The sequence below is a fragment of the Bos indicus x Bos taurus genome, chromosome 12 (genome assembly GCF_003369695.1).
Source record: "Bos indicus x Bos taurus breed Angus x Brahman F1 hybrid chromosome 12, Bos_hybrid_MaternalHap_v2.0, whole genome shotgun sequence".
Classification (NCBI taxonomy): Eukaryota; Metazoa; Chordata; class Mammalia; order Artiodactyla; family Bovidae; genus Bos; species Bos indicus x Bos taurus.
In genome coordinates, this window is record NC_040087.1 from 34,172,468 (window position 1) to 34,190,964 (window position 18,497).

The window sequence follows — 18,497 nt, forward strand, 5'->3', positions numbered from 1 at the left end:
CTGCCCCCCAACCCCCCAGGGCTAGGGGAGGACCGAAGCCAGCTGCATCTGGGACCCTCCCCGCATAGGGCAGCTCCCAGCTGCCACCTCCCACACAGGGCACACCTGGACGGGCGGGGCCGCGGCATGGCAGGCCAGGTGCAGTCATCGCTGGGAAGAAGGCTGGTGCTCCTGGACGCGATCCCGTTTGCATCTATCTCCCCTCTGCCAACATGGCACGGTTATCCCTATTTCCGGAGGGGCAAGGGGAGGCTCAAAGTGGTGAGCTGACTTGCCCGAGGCGACATCTGTGGTCCAAGGCAGAGCCTGGGCGTGAATGAAGGTTCACACACCCACCATTCTTCAGGGGCAGGGAGCTTAAAGCTCATATTGGCTGGGCTGCGGGCACGGTGCTTTGGGCCATGGGGCAGAGGAAAGGGTGCCCAGACTTCTCGCTGGTTCCAGGCTGTGCCCCACCCTTGGCTGCTTTTGGATGCCAGGGTCTGAGGACTTAAGACTGGGCCAATATACACAGTCGGAAGGCAGGGGTTTGGATAGAAACTTCCTTCTAGTTTTCTAAATCAGTTTATAAGGAATGCAGGTACATGCTTCAGAGAGACACTGCCACCGAGACACTCTTGGTCACAAATCTGAGCTGCGGAGAACAGACAGCTGAAGTTCCCTCCATCTCTCCTTATGCCCCGTCCAGGTTCCCACACTCACTGCTGGTCTCTGAGCCACAGCCTCTGCTAAACCCCATGACTCCTCTGTCCATGGGATTCTCCAGGCAAGAATACTGGAGTGGGGTGCCATGCCTTCCTCCAAGGGATCTTCCTGACCCTGGGTCAAACCTTCATCTCTTCATCTCCTGCATTGGCAGGTGGGCTGTTTACCAGTAGTGCCACCTGGGAAGCCCAACATAAATACACTACCATGTGAAAAAGAAATACCTAGCTGGAAGCTCCTGTGTAACACAGGGAGCCCAGCCTGGCACTCTGTGATGACCCAGAGTGGTGGCACGGGGTGAGGGGAGGGAGCCTCAAGGTGGGGGATATATATATATATACATATATATAACTATGAATGATCTGAGTTTATGTATGGCAGAGACAATCTCAACACTGTAAAGCAATTAGCCTCCAATAAAAAAATTTTTTTAAATAAAATGTATTTATATTCCTTTAAAATTATTCTCATGTTATTAACACAGACAGTCATCCTTTTAAAGGACTTTAATCCTAAAGGAAATCAACCCTGAATATTCACTGGAAGGACGATGCTGAAGCTGAAGCTGAAGCTCCAATACTTGGGCCACCTGATGCAAAGAGCCAACTCATTGGAAAAGACCCTGATGCTGGGAAAGATTGAAGGTAGGAGGAGAAGGGGACGACAGAGGATGAGATGGTTGGATGGCATCACTGACTCAATGAACATGAGTTTGAGCAAACTCCAAGAGATAATGAAGGACAGGGAAGTCTGGCGTGCTGCAGTCCACAGGGTGGCAAAGAGTGGGACATAACTGAGCAGCTAAACGACAACAACCATAAGCTGCACATTTCAGGCACAGTTTAGGTACGTCTTGTGGCACAGAGGCCCCTATAGACATCACAGGAGACGAAAACAAGGCTCACCATGACCACTGATCCAGCTGGACCCTTGGTGCTCCCGGGAGCCCACTGTTTTCTCCCCTATCCCCTCCACTCTCGATGACAGAACCTCAGACGTCCGTGCTGGCCCAGTCTCTGAGGCCCTGGGTCCAGTCTCACCCGGGAGAGTGGTGCTTTGTGCTCCACACACACACAGAGCCTCACAGGAGAGCCCCTTGCCGGCCACTGGATGCACATGCCTGGGTTTTCGCCTGCCCCTGCCCTGGAGGGGCATGGAGCAGGCACCGCCTCCACCAGAGGGCAACCCTTCTCTGGATCCTTCAACAGACCTTACGTGACACCATTCTCTTGTCCTCTCAGATAAAACAGTCAGCCTGTCTCAACTAGATCGTTCCCTTTAACCTGCAAACAGGCGTTCCTCTCCCGTGAGGAGGAGACCCCTCCCCTGACTACGCTCCCCACAGTCACTGTCGAGGCAGGCTCTGGACCGAGTGACCTACCGTCAGCTCCCTCCTTCCCTTGTACAGCCTCCTATGTCCCCGTAGCCTGGGCCCCATTTCCGTCACTCATTGAAACAGCCATCGAAGGCTTCTCAGGGACCGAGTCCACAGGCACTGCCGGTGTTGGCTGGCTGGACCACAGTCAGCACCCCACGCCACGGAACACTCTCCTTCCTGGCGTCCCCCTCTTCGGGCTTGCCCTCCCCTGGTTGACTCCCGGGTCACAGCTGGGGCCACCCTCCCTGCGGCTCCTGCACCATCACCTTAGAGCCGAGGGTCCTCCCAGGTGGGACTGACTGTCACCAGGTGCATCCAGGTGTGTGGCGTCTGAGTGGCCTGACAGCTCGCCCCCTGCACTGTGAGCTCCAGGAAGGGCTGCGCCCATGTCTGCCCCATGGTGGGTTCGCACCTCGTAGACACCCAAGTATTTGTTCAGCAGGCAGGCAGGAAAGGCGGAGCTCCCAGGACGATGGTGTTCACCTGCACCTGCCGGATTTGCTCCTTCAGGAGCCTGAAGGGGCAAGCACACATCCCAGGAGCCCGCTGAGAGCGTGGGGAGGCCAGGAGGCCTAAGCAGAGCCTGCAGGCTGAAAGAGTAGCCACAGGGAACCTCCTGCTGCGGGGGCTGCGGTCCCCAGACCCCAGGGCTACCTGGGGTCTCGAGCAGGGGCTGCTCCTGGTCTGGGGAGTCCAGTCCCCCAGCACCACATGCACCCCTGAAATGGAGCCTGTCTCTGCAGGGAGCTTCCCAGAGGCCACCAACTTCACGCTTTGAGTCTATAACACAGGAACGCCTCTGGGAAAGTCACTAAAGAAGCAATTGTTCGTGGATGAGTGCAAAAGCCTGAAGCAGGAGAAATGAAAACATGAGGCGCCTTACATAATTTTCCCCAAAGACCTCGAGAACTCTTCTGAAGAGATTAGCCGCGTTCTGGAATTATTCCCAAGAACTGTGCCAAATGCAGCAAACATTCCTTTAAAGAGATAAGGATTAAGGCTCACTAAAGACCACCAGACAGCTGTTTCACAATTTGAAAAGCTATTAGCTGTGTGCGCTGCATTTCTGGCTTGGAAAAAAATTTTATTTTTTTCTTTGCTTTCTAAAAAGTCTCATACTAGAGAAATATTTTATATATATATATATATATATATGTAGCCAATTTTCTTTTCAAATGATCACTTACTTAGTGCTTTACAAAACATTAAAAGTTAAATGTGAAATCTATGCTTAAAGGCTAATTTATGATGTCCAAGCTTAGCCAGATTCCCCAAAGGCAAACAACTCCAGTGCCTCAAACATGACTAGATCACATTAAATCTAAGACCAATAAATTAAAGGAAAAAAAAAAAAACCTAGGCCTTTCTAACTCTATGGGCAATATCAATTTCTTCACTAAATCTTTTTCTGATAGTTTTGGATGAAGGGGATAATCTTTGCCTCCTGGACAGAATGATGGCTGAGCTGAGCCATAGGCAAGACCAGGCTGCTGCCTCATTTTAACTTTTAACTTTATATTGGGGTATAGCCAATTAACAGTGTTGTGATAATTTCAGGTGTGGACAGCAAAGGGACTCAGCCACATATACACATGTATCCATCCTCCCCCAAACTCCACTCCCATCCAGGCTGCCATATTAACATCGGGCAGAGTTCCGCGTGCTACACAGTAGGGCCACCAAGGCCCGTGTGTGTATATGTCCATCCCTAACTCCCTAATGATCCCTTCTTCCCATACTCTCGTTCATGCCCGGCAACTGTAAACTCATTCTCTAAGTCTGTGAGTCTGTTTCTATTTTGTAATATGTTCATTTGTATCATTTCTCTTTAGATTTTGCATATAAGGGACGTCATATGGTATTTCTCCTTCTCTGTCTGACCCACTTTACTTGGTAGCTGTGCCATTCTAACTGGCAAGAGGACATGTCCTTTTCTGAGCTATGGAGCACCTCTCCTAAGCTGGACTTTTAGAGTTTTCCTTAGACGACAAACAGTAAAGCAAATAATACAAGAAAAAGTCAACATGGAATGGATGACATTAGCCAACAGGGGATCGACTGGATGCCTGGGGACTGCACAGAGACAGCAGGGCGTGCGGGGGAGAACATAGTGTCTGGAGTTAGACCCGAGGTTGCCAATTATCAGCCAACAGCGGAGAGTCATTAACCTCTCTGGACCAGTGTTCACACTGATGACTGTGAGCTGATGATGAGACCCTGAGAAAATTAAGTAAAACCAACTGTGACTCACACAGAACAGACATTCAATACTGCATCTGTTAAATGCAATGAATTATTTGGTGAACATTTACCTATTACAAAGAGAGGGGTCAGCGGCATTTCTATAAAAGAGTCAAGCCCTTGGCCTTCCTGTCACTTCAAACGTAGAAAGGAATGCACTTTGGTAAAGGACATAATAATAGGGACTTCAAAATTCCATAGTATTCTCGGAAACAAAAATACCATGCGACTTTATCAAATAATGCAGTAAATTTCAATTAATTTAAGGGGGCTTCTGCCATGAAAAGAAGTAAGAGGTCAGATCCTGGGCATGGAGAATTACATCAAAGTAATCCCTAAATAAATAAATGTCTGTATTATGCTCCCCGAAAGGAAAGAGCAACACCCATTTGAGCACAGTCTCCTCCTCCGACCCCCTTCCTGGACCTTGCTGCCCCCCAGCTCAGGAAAGCCCTCCTCAGCACAGACAAGCCCACCCCGAGCACACCTGGGGGGTGGTGGGGCGCCCATCCTGACTTCTCTCCTGTCCCCTTGATAGTGGGTTTTCATTGCTATTGTCATTCAGTCACTCAGTCGTGTCTGACTCTTTGCAACCCCATGGCCTGCAGCACGCCAGGCCTCCCTGTCCTTCACCATCTCCCGGAGGGGTTTTCACCGGCCAGATTTATATTTAGGATTAAGACAAGTCAGCAGCCTCTCTTTCCTAATCAAAATCAATGCAGGTGGATAACCTGTAACAAATACCTTTATATCTAAGAAACAACATGGCCAGAAAGTTTAACTCGTTAATATTCTCTCTACCAACATGCAAATGAGTTTTCTCTTGTTTTGCAACCCCATGGACTGTAGCCACCAGGCTCCTCTGTCCATGGTCTAGAGACCAGGAAGGGAAATGCACAGACTCAGGGGGCCACAGCACAAAGACAGGACACATCAGGCAGAATCTGGACCCCTAGTTAACTGGAGTTGCCCGAGTCATCATCTGGACTGAAAGATCAGAGTCTGGAGGGAACGGGAGTAGCAACATGTCTGTGTTTCCCTTCGAGGTTCCAATCAGTGGATGCAGTTTGCTGACTGAGACACACACAAAAGGGCTTTCTGTCCTGCTGGACACCTGACAAAAGACTGTACCCTCTAAGCCAGCAGTAGAGAGAGACTGTGTTCCATCTGCCAACTGGAGAAAGCTTTTACAAAGGCCCAGAGCCCCTCTCTGTGTGCAGGGCATGACTCACAGTGCGGCTCGTAGGGGGGTGGAGGGTCTCCACAAGGCACACACTCCATGTCTTGAAAACCAACAAGTTTTGTCTTTCTGTAAAACCTAGAAGAGAAAGGAGAATAATCTTTGTGTTGCTTTTTTCATCTCAGCTCACAGATGCAGCAAACAGATTTCTGTCATAAATTACTGCCAGTCTCCATTACCAGTTCTATGTTCAAAAAAGGTTCTCAAAGGCTTAAACGTTACAGTATATTTTAGACCGGCACAACTTTAGAAAGCACTCTGAGCATGCTGTGGACACTTAAGAAATGACAATTCACTCAATGTGACTTTGTAGATTCTACTCAGCCCCACTTTTGTACATCGAGGTGGGGGGGCGCCAAGAGGGAATATGAAATCTGGATGTTTCTATTGTTGTTTAAATGACAAAATACCTTATGCAGGGCTAGTTTTTAACCTTTGAAATTCAGAAACCAAAATGCCATTCAAACCATAGGAACACCAGGAAAATGTAGGCAGATACTTGTACAATCTTGATACGGGGACACCTTTCCAGAAATGAGAAGAAATCCAGGAACCGGAATAGAAGAGATTAACAGTTTTGAACACACACACACATAAACACACTCACACACACATGCATGCACAAATACTAGAGACATCTGAAGAGCAAAAACAAATCGTCAACATAATTCGTGGGCAGAAGAAAACTGGAAAATAGTTCACAGTATTGTCTATAACTTAAAAATCATTATGATGATAGTAAACATGGGACATCTCTGATGGTCCAGTGGTTAAGAATATGCCTGCCAATGCAGGAGACACGGGTTTGATCCCTACTCTGGCAAGATCCCACGTGCTTCGGAGCAACAAAGCCCCGGGGCTACAACTATTAACACTTGTTGAAATTAGAGACAGCCCGCACACAGCAACAACGACCAGTGCAGCCAAACATAAATTAAAATAAGTAAATAAATACATTTCTATAAAAGTAAATCTGGCAACTGAAAAACATGCAAAGAACATTAATGTTCCAAAGAACATACCATAATTTTAAAATTTCATAATTTAAAAAGTTGCTCAGTTGTGTCCGACTCTTTGCGAACCCAAGGACTATACAGTCCATGGAATTTTCCAGGCCAGAATACTGGAGTGGGGAGCCTTTCCCCTCTCCAGGGGGTCTTCCCAACCCAGGGATTGAACCCAGGTCTCCCGCATTGCAGGCAGATTCTTGACCAGCTGAGCCACAAGGGAAGCCCAAGAATATTGGTGTGGGTAGCCTATCCCTTCTCCAGCAGATCTTCCTGACCCAGGAATCGAACCAGGGTTTCCTGCATTGCAGGGGATTCTTTACCAACTGAGCTAAGAGGGAAAAGATGATGAAATTAAGCACTTTAAATAATTTTCACATTAAAATGTTTAACCTCATTACTAACAAGCAAGTGCAAACTGCAATGAAAATATACTGTTTTGAATTAGAAAACTGGGCACCTGTTGGCACGCACCTAGGCAAACGGGCACACGTGTGCAGTGGGAATACAAACCGCTGCTTTACAGGGCAATTTAGCAACAGGCCTTCAGAACTCAATAGAACAGTTTACATCCTATCCAGTAATTTCATGTTTTGAAATTTATCCTCAAAAAATAATCAATTGGGGGAAATTGGATGTAAATAGAGAAACCACAGCATTGCTTATAAAAGAAAAAAACCCAAGAGGCCTGGCCCATACCCAACAGCAGATGTGACCTCAGCCGTGGTGGACCCAAGACTGTGGAATACAAGGGGGCCTTTAGAAACCACAATGCAGGTCTACGTACCTATTTTTTTTTTTCAGTTCATGAAATACCATTAACTGAAAATGAATTGTGAATAATATAATTCTAATTTGCACAAACATACACTTTGGTATAGATTCTTTCAGATTATTTATTTATCAATGCAGCTAAAGACATTTATGTGTGTAAAGGTGCATTGTAAATAGCTTGGTATATTATACACCAAATATTAATAGTGATTATTTCTAAATGGTGGGGATTCCAGTGAGTTTTATATACATACATACGTATTCATGATAGATGTATGTATATACACATGCATTTTCCGACCTTTCCATGACAAAAATAGTGATATGGAGAATAAACTACAGATCAAGTTTATAGAGACAGGTAGATGCAATTATTTTGTGGAACTGGATTATTTAGCAAATCTGCATGATTTGTGGTTGAAGCAAAATCTGCATTAAAACTAGATAATTAGACCAAATGTTCAGACTCATCCAGTACCTGCTCAACCTTCCATTTTCAATTGATTGTGAAGATCTGATCATAATATGGTGACTTGCCACCACAATTTGATAAAAAAATATTTCTTTTGGAATTTATAAGGTAAAAGTCAAAGAACAAAGTTGGAGGAGTCACACTTCCTTGTAGAAGCTTGCAGAAAATCGTCTGACCATGCATGTGCGTGTTCCCTTCTGGGCTCTCTGTTCTGTTCTGCGTGTCTGCATTTATGCCAGCATCACACTGTACTGAAAACTGGAGTTTGTAATGTGTTCTGATATCAGGAAGTGTGACTCCTCCAACTTTGTTCTTTGATTTGTACTTTATAAATTCCAAAAGAAAATTTTTTTTATTAAATTGTGGTGGAAAGTCACCATACTACAATCAGTGACGCAGATCTTCACAGTCAAATGAAAACGGAAGGTTAAGCAAGTACTGGATGAGTCTGAACATTTGGTCTAATGAATGGATCTGGGACAGTCTCTTCAACAAAAGGTGCTGGGAAACTACATTGCCACATTCAAAAAACTGAAGTTTTATCCTGATTATACACCAAATAAAAAATTAATTCAAAATGAATTAAAGACCTAAACATAAGACCCCAGATTGTAAATTCCTAAAAGAAAATACAGGAGAAGTTTCATGACAACATCTGGTAATAATTTCTTGGATACGACATCAAAAGGCATATAATAAATGGGCAACAAAAGCAAAATTAGACAGGGAGTATATTAAATCTGGGACTTTTGTATATCAAAGGATACTATTGATGTGATATGTACTTATTACCACACTCATGGAGCGGTATATAATAGATATGTACAGCTTCAGTCAATCGTACCTCAACCAAGTGGTTAAAAATGTCACAACCAAAAAAAGAAAAAAAGACTTTTGAATTTTAGTAACAGTTTCTTCGGAAGTTAAAAAAAAATTGAGACAATGAAAAGAATGAAAAGGCAACCTATACTATGGGAAAATTTATTTGCAAACCATATATCTGATAAGGGGTTGATATCCAGAGTTAAATAATTCCTAAGCTATGGTTTCGGAGAAGGCGATGGCACCCCACTCCAGTACTCTTGCCTGTAAAATCCCATGGACGGAGGAGCCTGGTGCGCTGCAGTCCATGGGGTCTCTAAGAGTCGGGCACGACTGAGCGACTTCACTTTCACTTTTCACTTTCATGCATTGGAGAAGGAAATGGCAACCCACTCCAGCGTTCTTGCCTGGAGAATCCCAGGGACGGAAGAGCCTCATGGGCTGCCGTCTATGGGGTCACACAGAGTCGGACATGACTGAAGTGACTTAGCTTAGCAGCAACCTACTGTTTTTCCATTAGTCATCTACAGATGAGAGAGTTGGAACATAAAGAAGGCTGAGCACTGTAGAATTGATGCTTTTGTATAATGGGGTTGGAGAAGACTCTCAAGAGTCCCTTGGACTGCAAGGAGATCAAACCAGTCAATCCTAAAGGAAATCAACCCTGAATATTCATTGGAAGGACTGATGCTGAAGCTCCAACAAGTTGGCCACCTGATACAAACAGCTGACTCACTAGAAAAGACTCTGATGCTGGGAAAGATTGAGGGCAGGAGGAGAGGGGGATGACAGAGGATGAGATGGTTGGATGGCATCACCAACACAAAGGACATGAGTTTGAGAAGGACAGGGGAGCCAGGAGTGCTGCAGTCCATGGGGCCACAAAGAGGCAGACACGACTGAGACTGACGAGAACAACAAAAACGTCCTTTGCGAGGAAGGGGTGATGCTAATCCCTTCTTCACAGAGTGGTCTGGTGATTAATCATCGAATTGGTACAGAGTGCTTGGAAAATGTCAGCCATCCCGGTTACTAAAAGCAGCAAAGAACTGGCCACGTGGGTTCCTCTTCCAGGGCAGGGCCCCAGGCCCCCTCAGCAGAGAAAGGTGGGTGGGGCCGGGGCTGGAGGCCATGTGGCCCCTTTTGCAAAGCTTTCACAGGCCCTGCACAGCATTAACTGACAGTAATGTCTGTGATGTGTTTAGTGCTTACTGTGCCCTACGCACTCTGCCAGGCTCTGGACATTAGCTCTATTCTTAACCCTTCCGACAATGCTACAGGTTGGTAGCATTACTACATGATATATACGTCAGTTCAGTTCAGTTGCTCAGTCGCGTCCAACTCTTTGCAACCCCATTAATTGCAGCATGCCAGGCCTCCCTGTCCATCACCAACTCCCGGAGTTCACCCAAACTCATGTGCATTGAGTCGGTGATGCCATCCAGCCATCTCATCCTCTCATCCTTCTCCTCCTGCCCCCAGTCCCTCCCAGTATCAGGGTCTTTTCCAATGAGTCAACTCTTCGCATGAGGTGGCGAAAGCATTGGAGTTTCAGCCTCAGCACCAGTCCTTCCAATGAACACCCAGGACTGGTCTCCTTTAGGATGGGGATCTCCTTGCAGTCCAAGGGACTCTCAAGAGTCTTCTCCAACACCACAGTTCAAAAGCATCAATTCTTCTGTGTTCAGCTTTCTTCACAGTCCAACTCTCACATCCATACATGACCATTGGAAAAACCATAGACTTGATTTTTACATAATTGACTTATTTATCTTAAAGAGGTTTGTTTTTGTTTTTGATGTGGACCATTTTTAGTCTTTGTCAAATTCATTTCAATATTGCTTCTGTTTCATGTTTTGGTTTTTTGGCCACAAGGCCTGTGGGATTTTAGTTCCCTGACCAGGGATTGACCCCTGCACTAGAAGGCTAAGCCTTAACCACTGAACCACCAGGGAAGTCTCTATTAGATGGATGACATTTTTATAGGTGAGAAGAATTGATGTCAGAGAAATTAAGTAACTGGCTGGAAGCCACGACCATACTTGTGAACAAGGGCACTGACTTTCCTGGTTGGTCAAATTGTACCCGGAGGACAGACTCTCCATGCCAGGGTTTAGAGGGGCCAAGCCCACAGTCAGGTCCTTATCCCAGTAAGACCATGGCTGCAGAAGCTGGGCATGGCAGCAGGAATAAAAATGCCCACCTTATGCCTGATCTTGGCATTTTTCTGGAGGTAATACGCAATTCATTTATTTTCTTTCTTTTTAAAAAATATTTACTTATTTGAGTACACCGTATCTTAGTTGTAGCATGTGGGATCTAGTTCCCTGACTATGGATCAGACCCAGGCCTCCTGCATTGGAAGCACAGAGTCTTCACCGCTGGACCACCAGGGACATCCCTGTTTATTTCCTTTGCACCTCAATTTTCCTGTCTGTAAAGCACGTGTGAACTATTTGCCTCTTTCACACAAACACAGTCAAGCTGGGTGAGCACTTTGAACACACCCAGGAAGACCTGTGTACAAGTCACTCTGTAATTGTTGCCTGCCCCATACCTTCATGCTGGCTTAGAAAGGATGTAATTTTAAACTAATCGTATAAATAAACGATGAAACACTATTCAAATATCTACTCATTTCTAACCTTCCCGCACGGAAGCATTTATTTACAGGATGAGCAAACATTGCGGAAACTAAAGCTGTGGTTTCAGGTGGCAGCAAATTTGGTGGAAGATGAAGAAGCACGTCTGGGAGGAGGCTCGGGGGAGGCTGGATCCTCTCACGGTCCAGCAGCTCACACCTGGGGTCCCCCCAGTCCCACAAACAGCGAGTCCTGGGTCTCCAGGTACTGCCCACCTTGGGCAGCAGCCCCCGGGGACTCCTCTTCCCCCTGCCCTGACGCCCGACCCCAGTAAAGAGGGCAGAAGCGCACAGACTCGGTTTTGTCAGGACAGCAACAGAGATAAGACAGGTGTTCAGTTTCTATCCCTGCATTAGATTTGCACAAGGTCAAAACTCGGCATAATGATACTCAACAGGTATCAGTGCCTTCTGAGATTACAGTACTTTTTTTTTAATAACAGACTAGGGACATCCCTGGTGATCCAGTGGTTAAGACTCTGCACCTCCAATGCAGGGGCATGGGTTCGATCCCTGGTCAGGAACAGCTCTCACATGCTGTGCAGCACAGTCAAGAAATAAAAATTCATTAAAAAACAGAGTAGATTATTGAGATATAATTCACATACCATGTATTCCATCCCTTTAAAGTAAACAATCTTTAGTATCGACACATTCACGGAGCATTCATGGACACATTCTGTGGACTATTTTAGAACATCTTCACCACTCTAGAAAAGAAACTCTGCTTCCTTGGCAACCACACCCCATTCTTCTCAATCTTCCCCAGCCACTAGCCCTCGATGGCCACTAATTTACTTTCTGTTCTTTAGATCTGCCACATCTGGACATTTCACACACATGCAATCACACAGAACGGGGTCTTCTGTGATTGGTTTCTTTCACTTCGCATCCTGTTTTCTGGGTTCACCCACGTTGTCACCTGTATCAGTAATTCATTCCTTTTACTGCCGAACAGCATTCTGTCATTAATTCGTTAATTACACTCCATTTAGTTGATCCATGGATCAGGTGAAGGACATTTGGGTCATTTCTACTTTTTACTATTACGTATAGTGCTGTGAACAGCTGTGTTCAGGTGTTTGTGTGGCATGTTCTCAATTCCCCTGGTTATATACCCAAGGGCAGAACGGCTAGGTTGCAAGGAAACTCAATGGGTAACTCATTGAGGATCTTCCACACGGTTTTCCAAAGCAGCTGCACCATTTTACATTCCCAATTTCTCCAGTCCTCACCAATACCTGCTATTGTCTGTCTTTTGGCTATAGCCATCCTTGTGGATACAGAAGCAAGAATACACAGAAGAACTGTACAAAAAAGATCTTCACGATCCAGATAATCATGGTGTGCTCACTCACCTAGAGCCAGACATCCTGAAGTGTGAAGTCAAGTGGGCCTTAGGAAGCATCACTACGAACAAAGCTAGTGGAGGTGATGGAATTCTAGTTGAGCTATTTCAAATCCTGAAAGATGATGCTGTGAAAGTGCTGCACTCAATATGCCAGCAAATTTGGAAAGCTCAGCAGTGGCCACAGGACTGGCAAAGGTCAGTTTTCATTCCAATCCCAAAGAAAGGCAATGCCAACAAATGCTCAAACTACTGCACATTTGCACTCATCTCACATACTAGTAATGTTCAAAATTCTCCAAGCCAGGCTTCAGCAATACGTGAACCATGAACTTCCAGATGTTCAAGCTGGTTTTAGAAAAGGCAGAGGAACCAGAGATCAAATTGCCAACATCTGCTGGATCATCAAAAAAGCAAGAGAGTTCTAAAAAACCATCTATTTCTGCTTTATTGGCTATGCCAAAGCCTTTGACTGTGTGGATCACAATAAACTGTGGAAAATTCTGAACGAGATGGGAATACCAGACTACCTGACCTGCCTCTTGAGAAACCTGTATGTTGGTCAGGAAGCAACAGTTAGAACTGGACATGGAACAACAGACTGGTTCCAAATAGGAAAAGGAATACATCAAGGCTGTATATTGTCACCCTGCTTATTTAACTTATATGCAGAGTACATCATGAGAAACGCTGGGCTGGAGGAATCACAAGCTGGAATCAAGATTGCCGGGAGAAATATCAATAACCTCAGATATGCAGATGACACCACCCTTATGGCAGAAAGTGAAGAAGAACTAAAGAGCCTCTTGATGAAAGTGAAAGAGGAGCATGAAAAAGTTGGCTTCAAGCTCAACATTCAGAAAACTAAGATCATGGCATCCGGTCCCATCACTTCATGGGAAATAGATGGGGAAACAGTGGCTGGCTTTATTTTTTTGGGCTCCAAAATCACTGCAGATGGTGATTGCAGCCATGAAATTAAAAGATGCTTGCTCCTTGGAAGGAAAGCTATGACCAACCTAGACAGCATATTAAAAAGCAGAGACATTACTTTGCCAACAAAGGTCTATCTAGTCAAGGCTATGGTTTTTCCAGTGGTCATGTATGGATGTGAGAGTTGGACTGTGAAGAAAGTTGAGCGCCGAAGAACTGATGCTTTTGAACTGTGGTGTTGGAGAAGACTCTTGAGAGTCCCTTGGACTGCAAGGAGATCCAACCAGTCCATCCTAAAGGAGATTAGTCTTGGGTGTTCATTGGAAGGATTGATGTTAAAGCTGAAACTCCAATATTTGTGGCCACCTGATGCGAAGAGTTGACTCATTGGAAAAGACCCTGATGCTGGGAAAGATTGAGGGCAGGAGGAGAAGGGGACGACAGAGGATGAAATGGTTAGATGGCATCACCAACTCACGGGACATGAGTTTGGGTAAACTCTGGGAGTTGGTGATGGACAGGGATGCCTGGCGTGCTGCAGTTCATGGGCTGGCAAAGAGTTGGACACGACTGAGCAATTGAAATGAACTGATCCTCATGGACGTGAAGTATATGCGGGGGTATTTTTCTGCATTTCCCTGATGACTGATGTTGAGTATCTTTTCACAAGCTCACTCATGAGTATCATCTGTGTATCTTATTTGCAGAAATGTCTATTAATATCTTTTGCCCATAATTTAATTGGGTTACTTGTCTTTTTGTTATTGAGTTATAACAGCTCTTTATATATTCTAGATAAGATAGTTCCTTATCACATATATGGTTTATGATTTATGAATAGTTCTAATTCCGGGGGGTTGTCTTTCACTTTCTTGACAGTATCCTTTGAAGCACAAAAGATTTTAATTTTGATGAAGTCCAATACAGCTATTTTCCCTTTGATTGTTGTGCTGTTGGTGTAAGACCACTACTTTTTGCATCTGTTTGGGTGGTAAGTTTTTGCACGAGGACATGATTCATAAGGCTATTTTCTGCTCTTTCTTTGGGCCCAGAGTTTTAGCTGTCCTCTGGCTTCAGTAGAAGCCCCAAGACAAGCACCTGGCATCTGTCAAACGCCTGGTCTTGTGGGCACATGCTGGTCAAGTACAGTGAGGGCCCTGCATCTGTCATGACTTGGAGCGTGGATTCTGGCAGCAGAGTCCTGGACACGGCTCCAAGTTGCGCCTCGTACTCTCTGTGCAATCTTGCCTGAATAACCTTAATGATAAGGCTCAGTTTCTTCATTTTTAAAACACTGTGAACATTACAGAAAATAATTCATGTAAAGTGCTTCTCTGTGTTAAATTGTTTCAGTCCTTCTGACTTATTTGCAACTCTATGGACTGCAGCCCGCCAGGCTCCTCTGTCCATGGGATTCTCCAGGCGAGGTTATTGGAGTGGGTTGTCATTTCCTCCTCCAGAGGATACAGAGTGCTTAGCCACTAAGTAATACGTGTCTGCTGCTCCCGTAATGCTGCCAGCCCTGGTCGATTCACTTCTGCCATAAAACCTGGGTTCCAGGCAAGCTCCAGGATTCCTGGTCTCTCCTTTGGCTCTGCTCTGTATTAAAGACATCCTCCTGGCAGTCACCTGGTCTCTTCCCTGCCTTACCTCCTGCAGCAAGGCCTCTTCACTCTCTAACAGACCACCACTCGGCCCCAGTGGGTCCCAGTTTTCATCACCACTCTGGCTTCCAGCTGCCTGTTTTATCTGGCAGGTCCAGCCAACCATTACCTATAAGCACTTATTAAAAATCCCTCCTCCTGGGCTTTGTCTCTCCACTTGGCCCAGGTGTGGTCCGCTTTCTGTCCACGGCCTGGGTTCCTTTCCGATGTGTACACTTAAGGTCTCCAGCATCACACGAGTCCACCCCTAGCACCCCTTCTGCCTCTCCCTCCAGCCTGCTCTGTTGCCTCCTACACCCGCTTGTCCTCTTGGTCGTTTCTGAAACGCACACATGTTCACCCCTAGGGCCTGCGTCCACAGAGACCTCAGCTTTTCAGCATCACCCAGCCTGATGACCTACTCTGATCCTGCCACCTGCCTCTCTTCTCTGTCCCCAGCGGGCACACCCAGCCCCCTGAGACGCTGAAGACTTTCTGTTTTCCCCAGGAACCACCACCTTCTACCTTTCTGCACAACTTCTTAGTATTTACTATGCAGGTATTTTTCAAACCGTATTAGGATGTAAGCTACCCATGGGCGGCAGTCTTTGTCTCCCTCCCGAAAGCAACACCTGGCAGCTGCCCCACAAACACCGCAGAAGTGACCGGCTGGACGGTGGTGTTTGCATTTCTCTGATCATATGGAGGATGGCCATCTTCCTAGCATCACAGGCCACATGCACTTCCTCTTTTGTGAGCTGCCTTATTCTTTCATCCCTTTGTCCATCTTTTCTTTCTTATTGACTGGTGGGGACTCTGCAGACTTTTGTGACACCGAGCCTTGGTCACTGGCTTATCTGTTTGATCCTAACCCCCCGCCTGTCACCGTGCAGGGTGTGCGGGAGGCCCGGGAAACAGAAAAGCCGTGAACCTCGGCAACCTTGTTGGGGTGGGTGTCAGCAGGCATCCGTGTCTGGAGGGGAACCAGAGAGAAAATCCTGCTCAGAATAAAGACCTGATCTCCCGGGGAGGACTGGCCACGTACCCAGGCAGGCAGTCCCCGCAGACGGCGTCGCCAGTGGCCGAGCAGTTGGCCTTCTGGAAGCGGCTCAGCAGGGCGCAGTCCAGGCACGGCTTGCACTTCTGAGAGCCCCAGTCCTCCTTGAACCTGTGCGGCCGGCACTTCACACACTGGGCGTCCTCCCCGTAGCCAAAGCCACATTCCTGTGGGGATGAAGAGACAAGAGACGGCTATTCAGACCTCGAGAGCGTGAAAAAGGAGGACGACGAGATACGACGACGAGGAACCGGGCTGGTAATTACCCAGCGCCCGCCTCCCTGCACACAAAGGCCCCTCTTTCAGCGGTTCCCATGTGTCTCCCTGCTAATAATCTCTCTTACGGCCAGAAGTATACTTTGTCATCCACTTTATTCCAGCAGCATGAGCATTTGAATACGAAAGGCTCTCTGCCTCCCGCTGCTGAATTATTGCTGGCTTAGGGTGGAATCAGGCACTTTCTTCTCTAACTCGGCCAGTCATCTGAACCCTCAGAAACTGGAGTCAGGGAAACAGGCAGACACACACTCACTTATCAAGGCAGAAAATAAGTGCTTTGATAAATATTAGAACGCAAGGATGGCTGCATATGAAATGTCAGAGGCTTACAAGCCTAGAAACCTATCCAGTGAACTGCCTTGAAATATTTACCTGTTTATTATCATCGTTTGCAACCCCATAGACTAATAGCCCACCAGGCTCCTCTGTCCATGGGATTCTCTAGGCAAGAATACTGGAGTGGGTTGCCATTTCCTTCTCCAGGGGATCTTCCTGACTCAGGGATCAAGCCTGCGTCTCCTGCGTCTCCTATACGGGCAGGGAGGTTCTTTACCACTGTGCCACCTGGGAAGCCCTGGCTGTTTATTGCTGTCTGATAGAAGATGCTTATATGACACCTAAAAGAACACTATATATATATATATACATACACACACACACACACACACACACACAACATCTTTCTTATCCATCCCTCTGTTGATGGACACTTAGGTTGCTTCCATACCTTTGCTATTTTAAGTAGTACACTGAAGTGCATATATCTTTTTGAATTAGTGTTTTTGTTTTTTTCACATGTATACCCTGGAGCAGAACTGCTGGGGCGTAAGGTATGAGACCTACACCATTTAATTCCAGAGCCAGACTTCTTATTATTATACTGTGGGCTTTTCTGGCAGTTTATCTGACATGTACACAGGAGGATGTCTGAAGAGTTACATATCATAGTTAAACCGACTATGTGATGGTTTCTACAGAACTGCTGCTGCTGCTAAGTCGCTTCAGTCGTGTCCGACTCTGTGTGACCCCATAGACGGCAGCCCACCAGGCTCCCCTGTCCCTGGGATTCTCCAGGCAAGAACACTGGAGTGGGTTGCCATTTCCTTCTCCAACGCATGAAGGTGAAAAGTGAAAGTGAAGTCGCTCAGTCGTGTTTGACTCTTCCCGACCCCATGGACTGCAGCCCACCAGGCTCCTCCGTCCATGGGATTTTCCCGGCAAGAGTACTGGAGTGGGGTGCCATTGCCTTCTCCGTTCGATAGAACACTGGCCATTAAAAAGAAAATCAGGCAGCAACTCATAAGCTGCACGCACAGCCTCACACCAAGGGTGTGCCAGGGGCCCACGCGGCCCCACATGAGGGTGTGCCAGGGGCCCACGCGGCCCCACATGAGCATGTGCCAGGGGCCCACGGGCAGCCAGAGGGGCAGCAGGAGTCAGGGCTCCCCTCACAGCCTCAGCTCCCTCTTCTGGGAACCATGGAAGCCAGAACACAGGTCCAGGGAGGTCAAAATCCTCATTTCTCCATAAAATTTACACATTTAATTTCTCCATCCATGAAGTGAAGTCGCTCAGTCATATCCGATTCTTTGCGATCCCGTGGACTATAGTCTACCAGGCTTCTCTGTCCATGGGATTTTCTAGGCAAGAGTACTGGAGTGGGTTGCCATTTCCTTCTCCATCCATATTTAGATACAAAGACAACTAATTAAAAATTAAATCAACAGACACACATACAAGAATATACAAATGAACTTAATTACAAAACAGAAACAGACTCACAGACATAGAGAACAAACTTATGGTTACCAAAGGGGGAGGTGGAGGAGAGGGACAGCTTTGAAGGTTGGGGTTAACTGATACACACTATTGTGTATGAAATAGATAAACAGCAGTCCTTCTATAGCACAGGGAACGATACACAATATCTTGTAACAATCTATAATGGGGAAAGAAT

At 46.4% G+C, this 18,497-nt stretch overlaps 1 protein-coding gene across 3 annotated transcripts in view; it reads right to left on the minus strand.

Annotated features, from left to right (window-relative positions):
• Positions 1-18,497, minus strand: part of TNFRSF19 (TNF receptor superfamily member 19) — a 90,846-nt gene that overhangs the window by 33,224 nt on the left and 39,125 nt on the right. For all 3 annotated transcript variants that reach the window (XM_027557575.1, XM_027557578.1, XM_027557576.1), the window contains exons 4-5: positions 16,250-16,428; positions 5,557-5,642 (exon numbers count right to left, since the gene is read on the minus strand). In XM_027557575.1, coding sequence (XP_027413376.1) covers positions 5,557-5,642; positions 16,250-16,428 — 265 coding nt within the window. The remainder of the gene's footprint in view (positions 1-5,556; positions 5,643-16,249; positions 16,429-18,497) is intronic.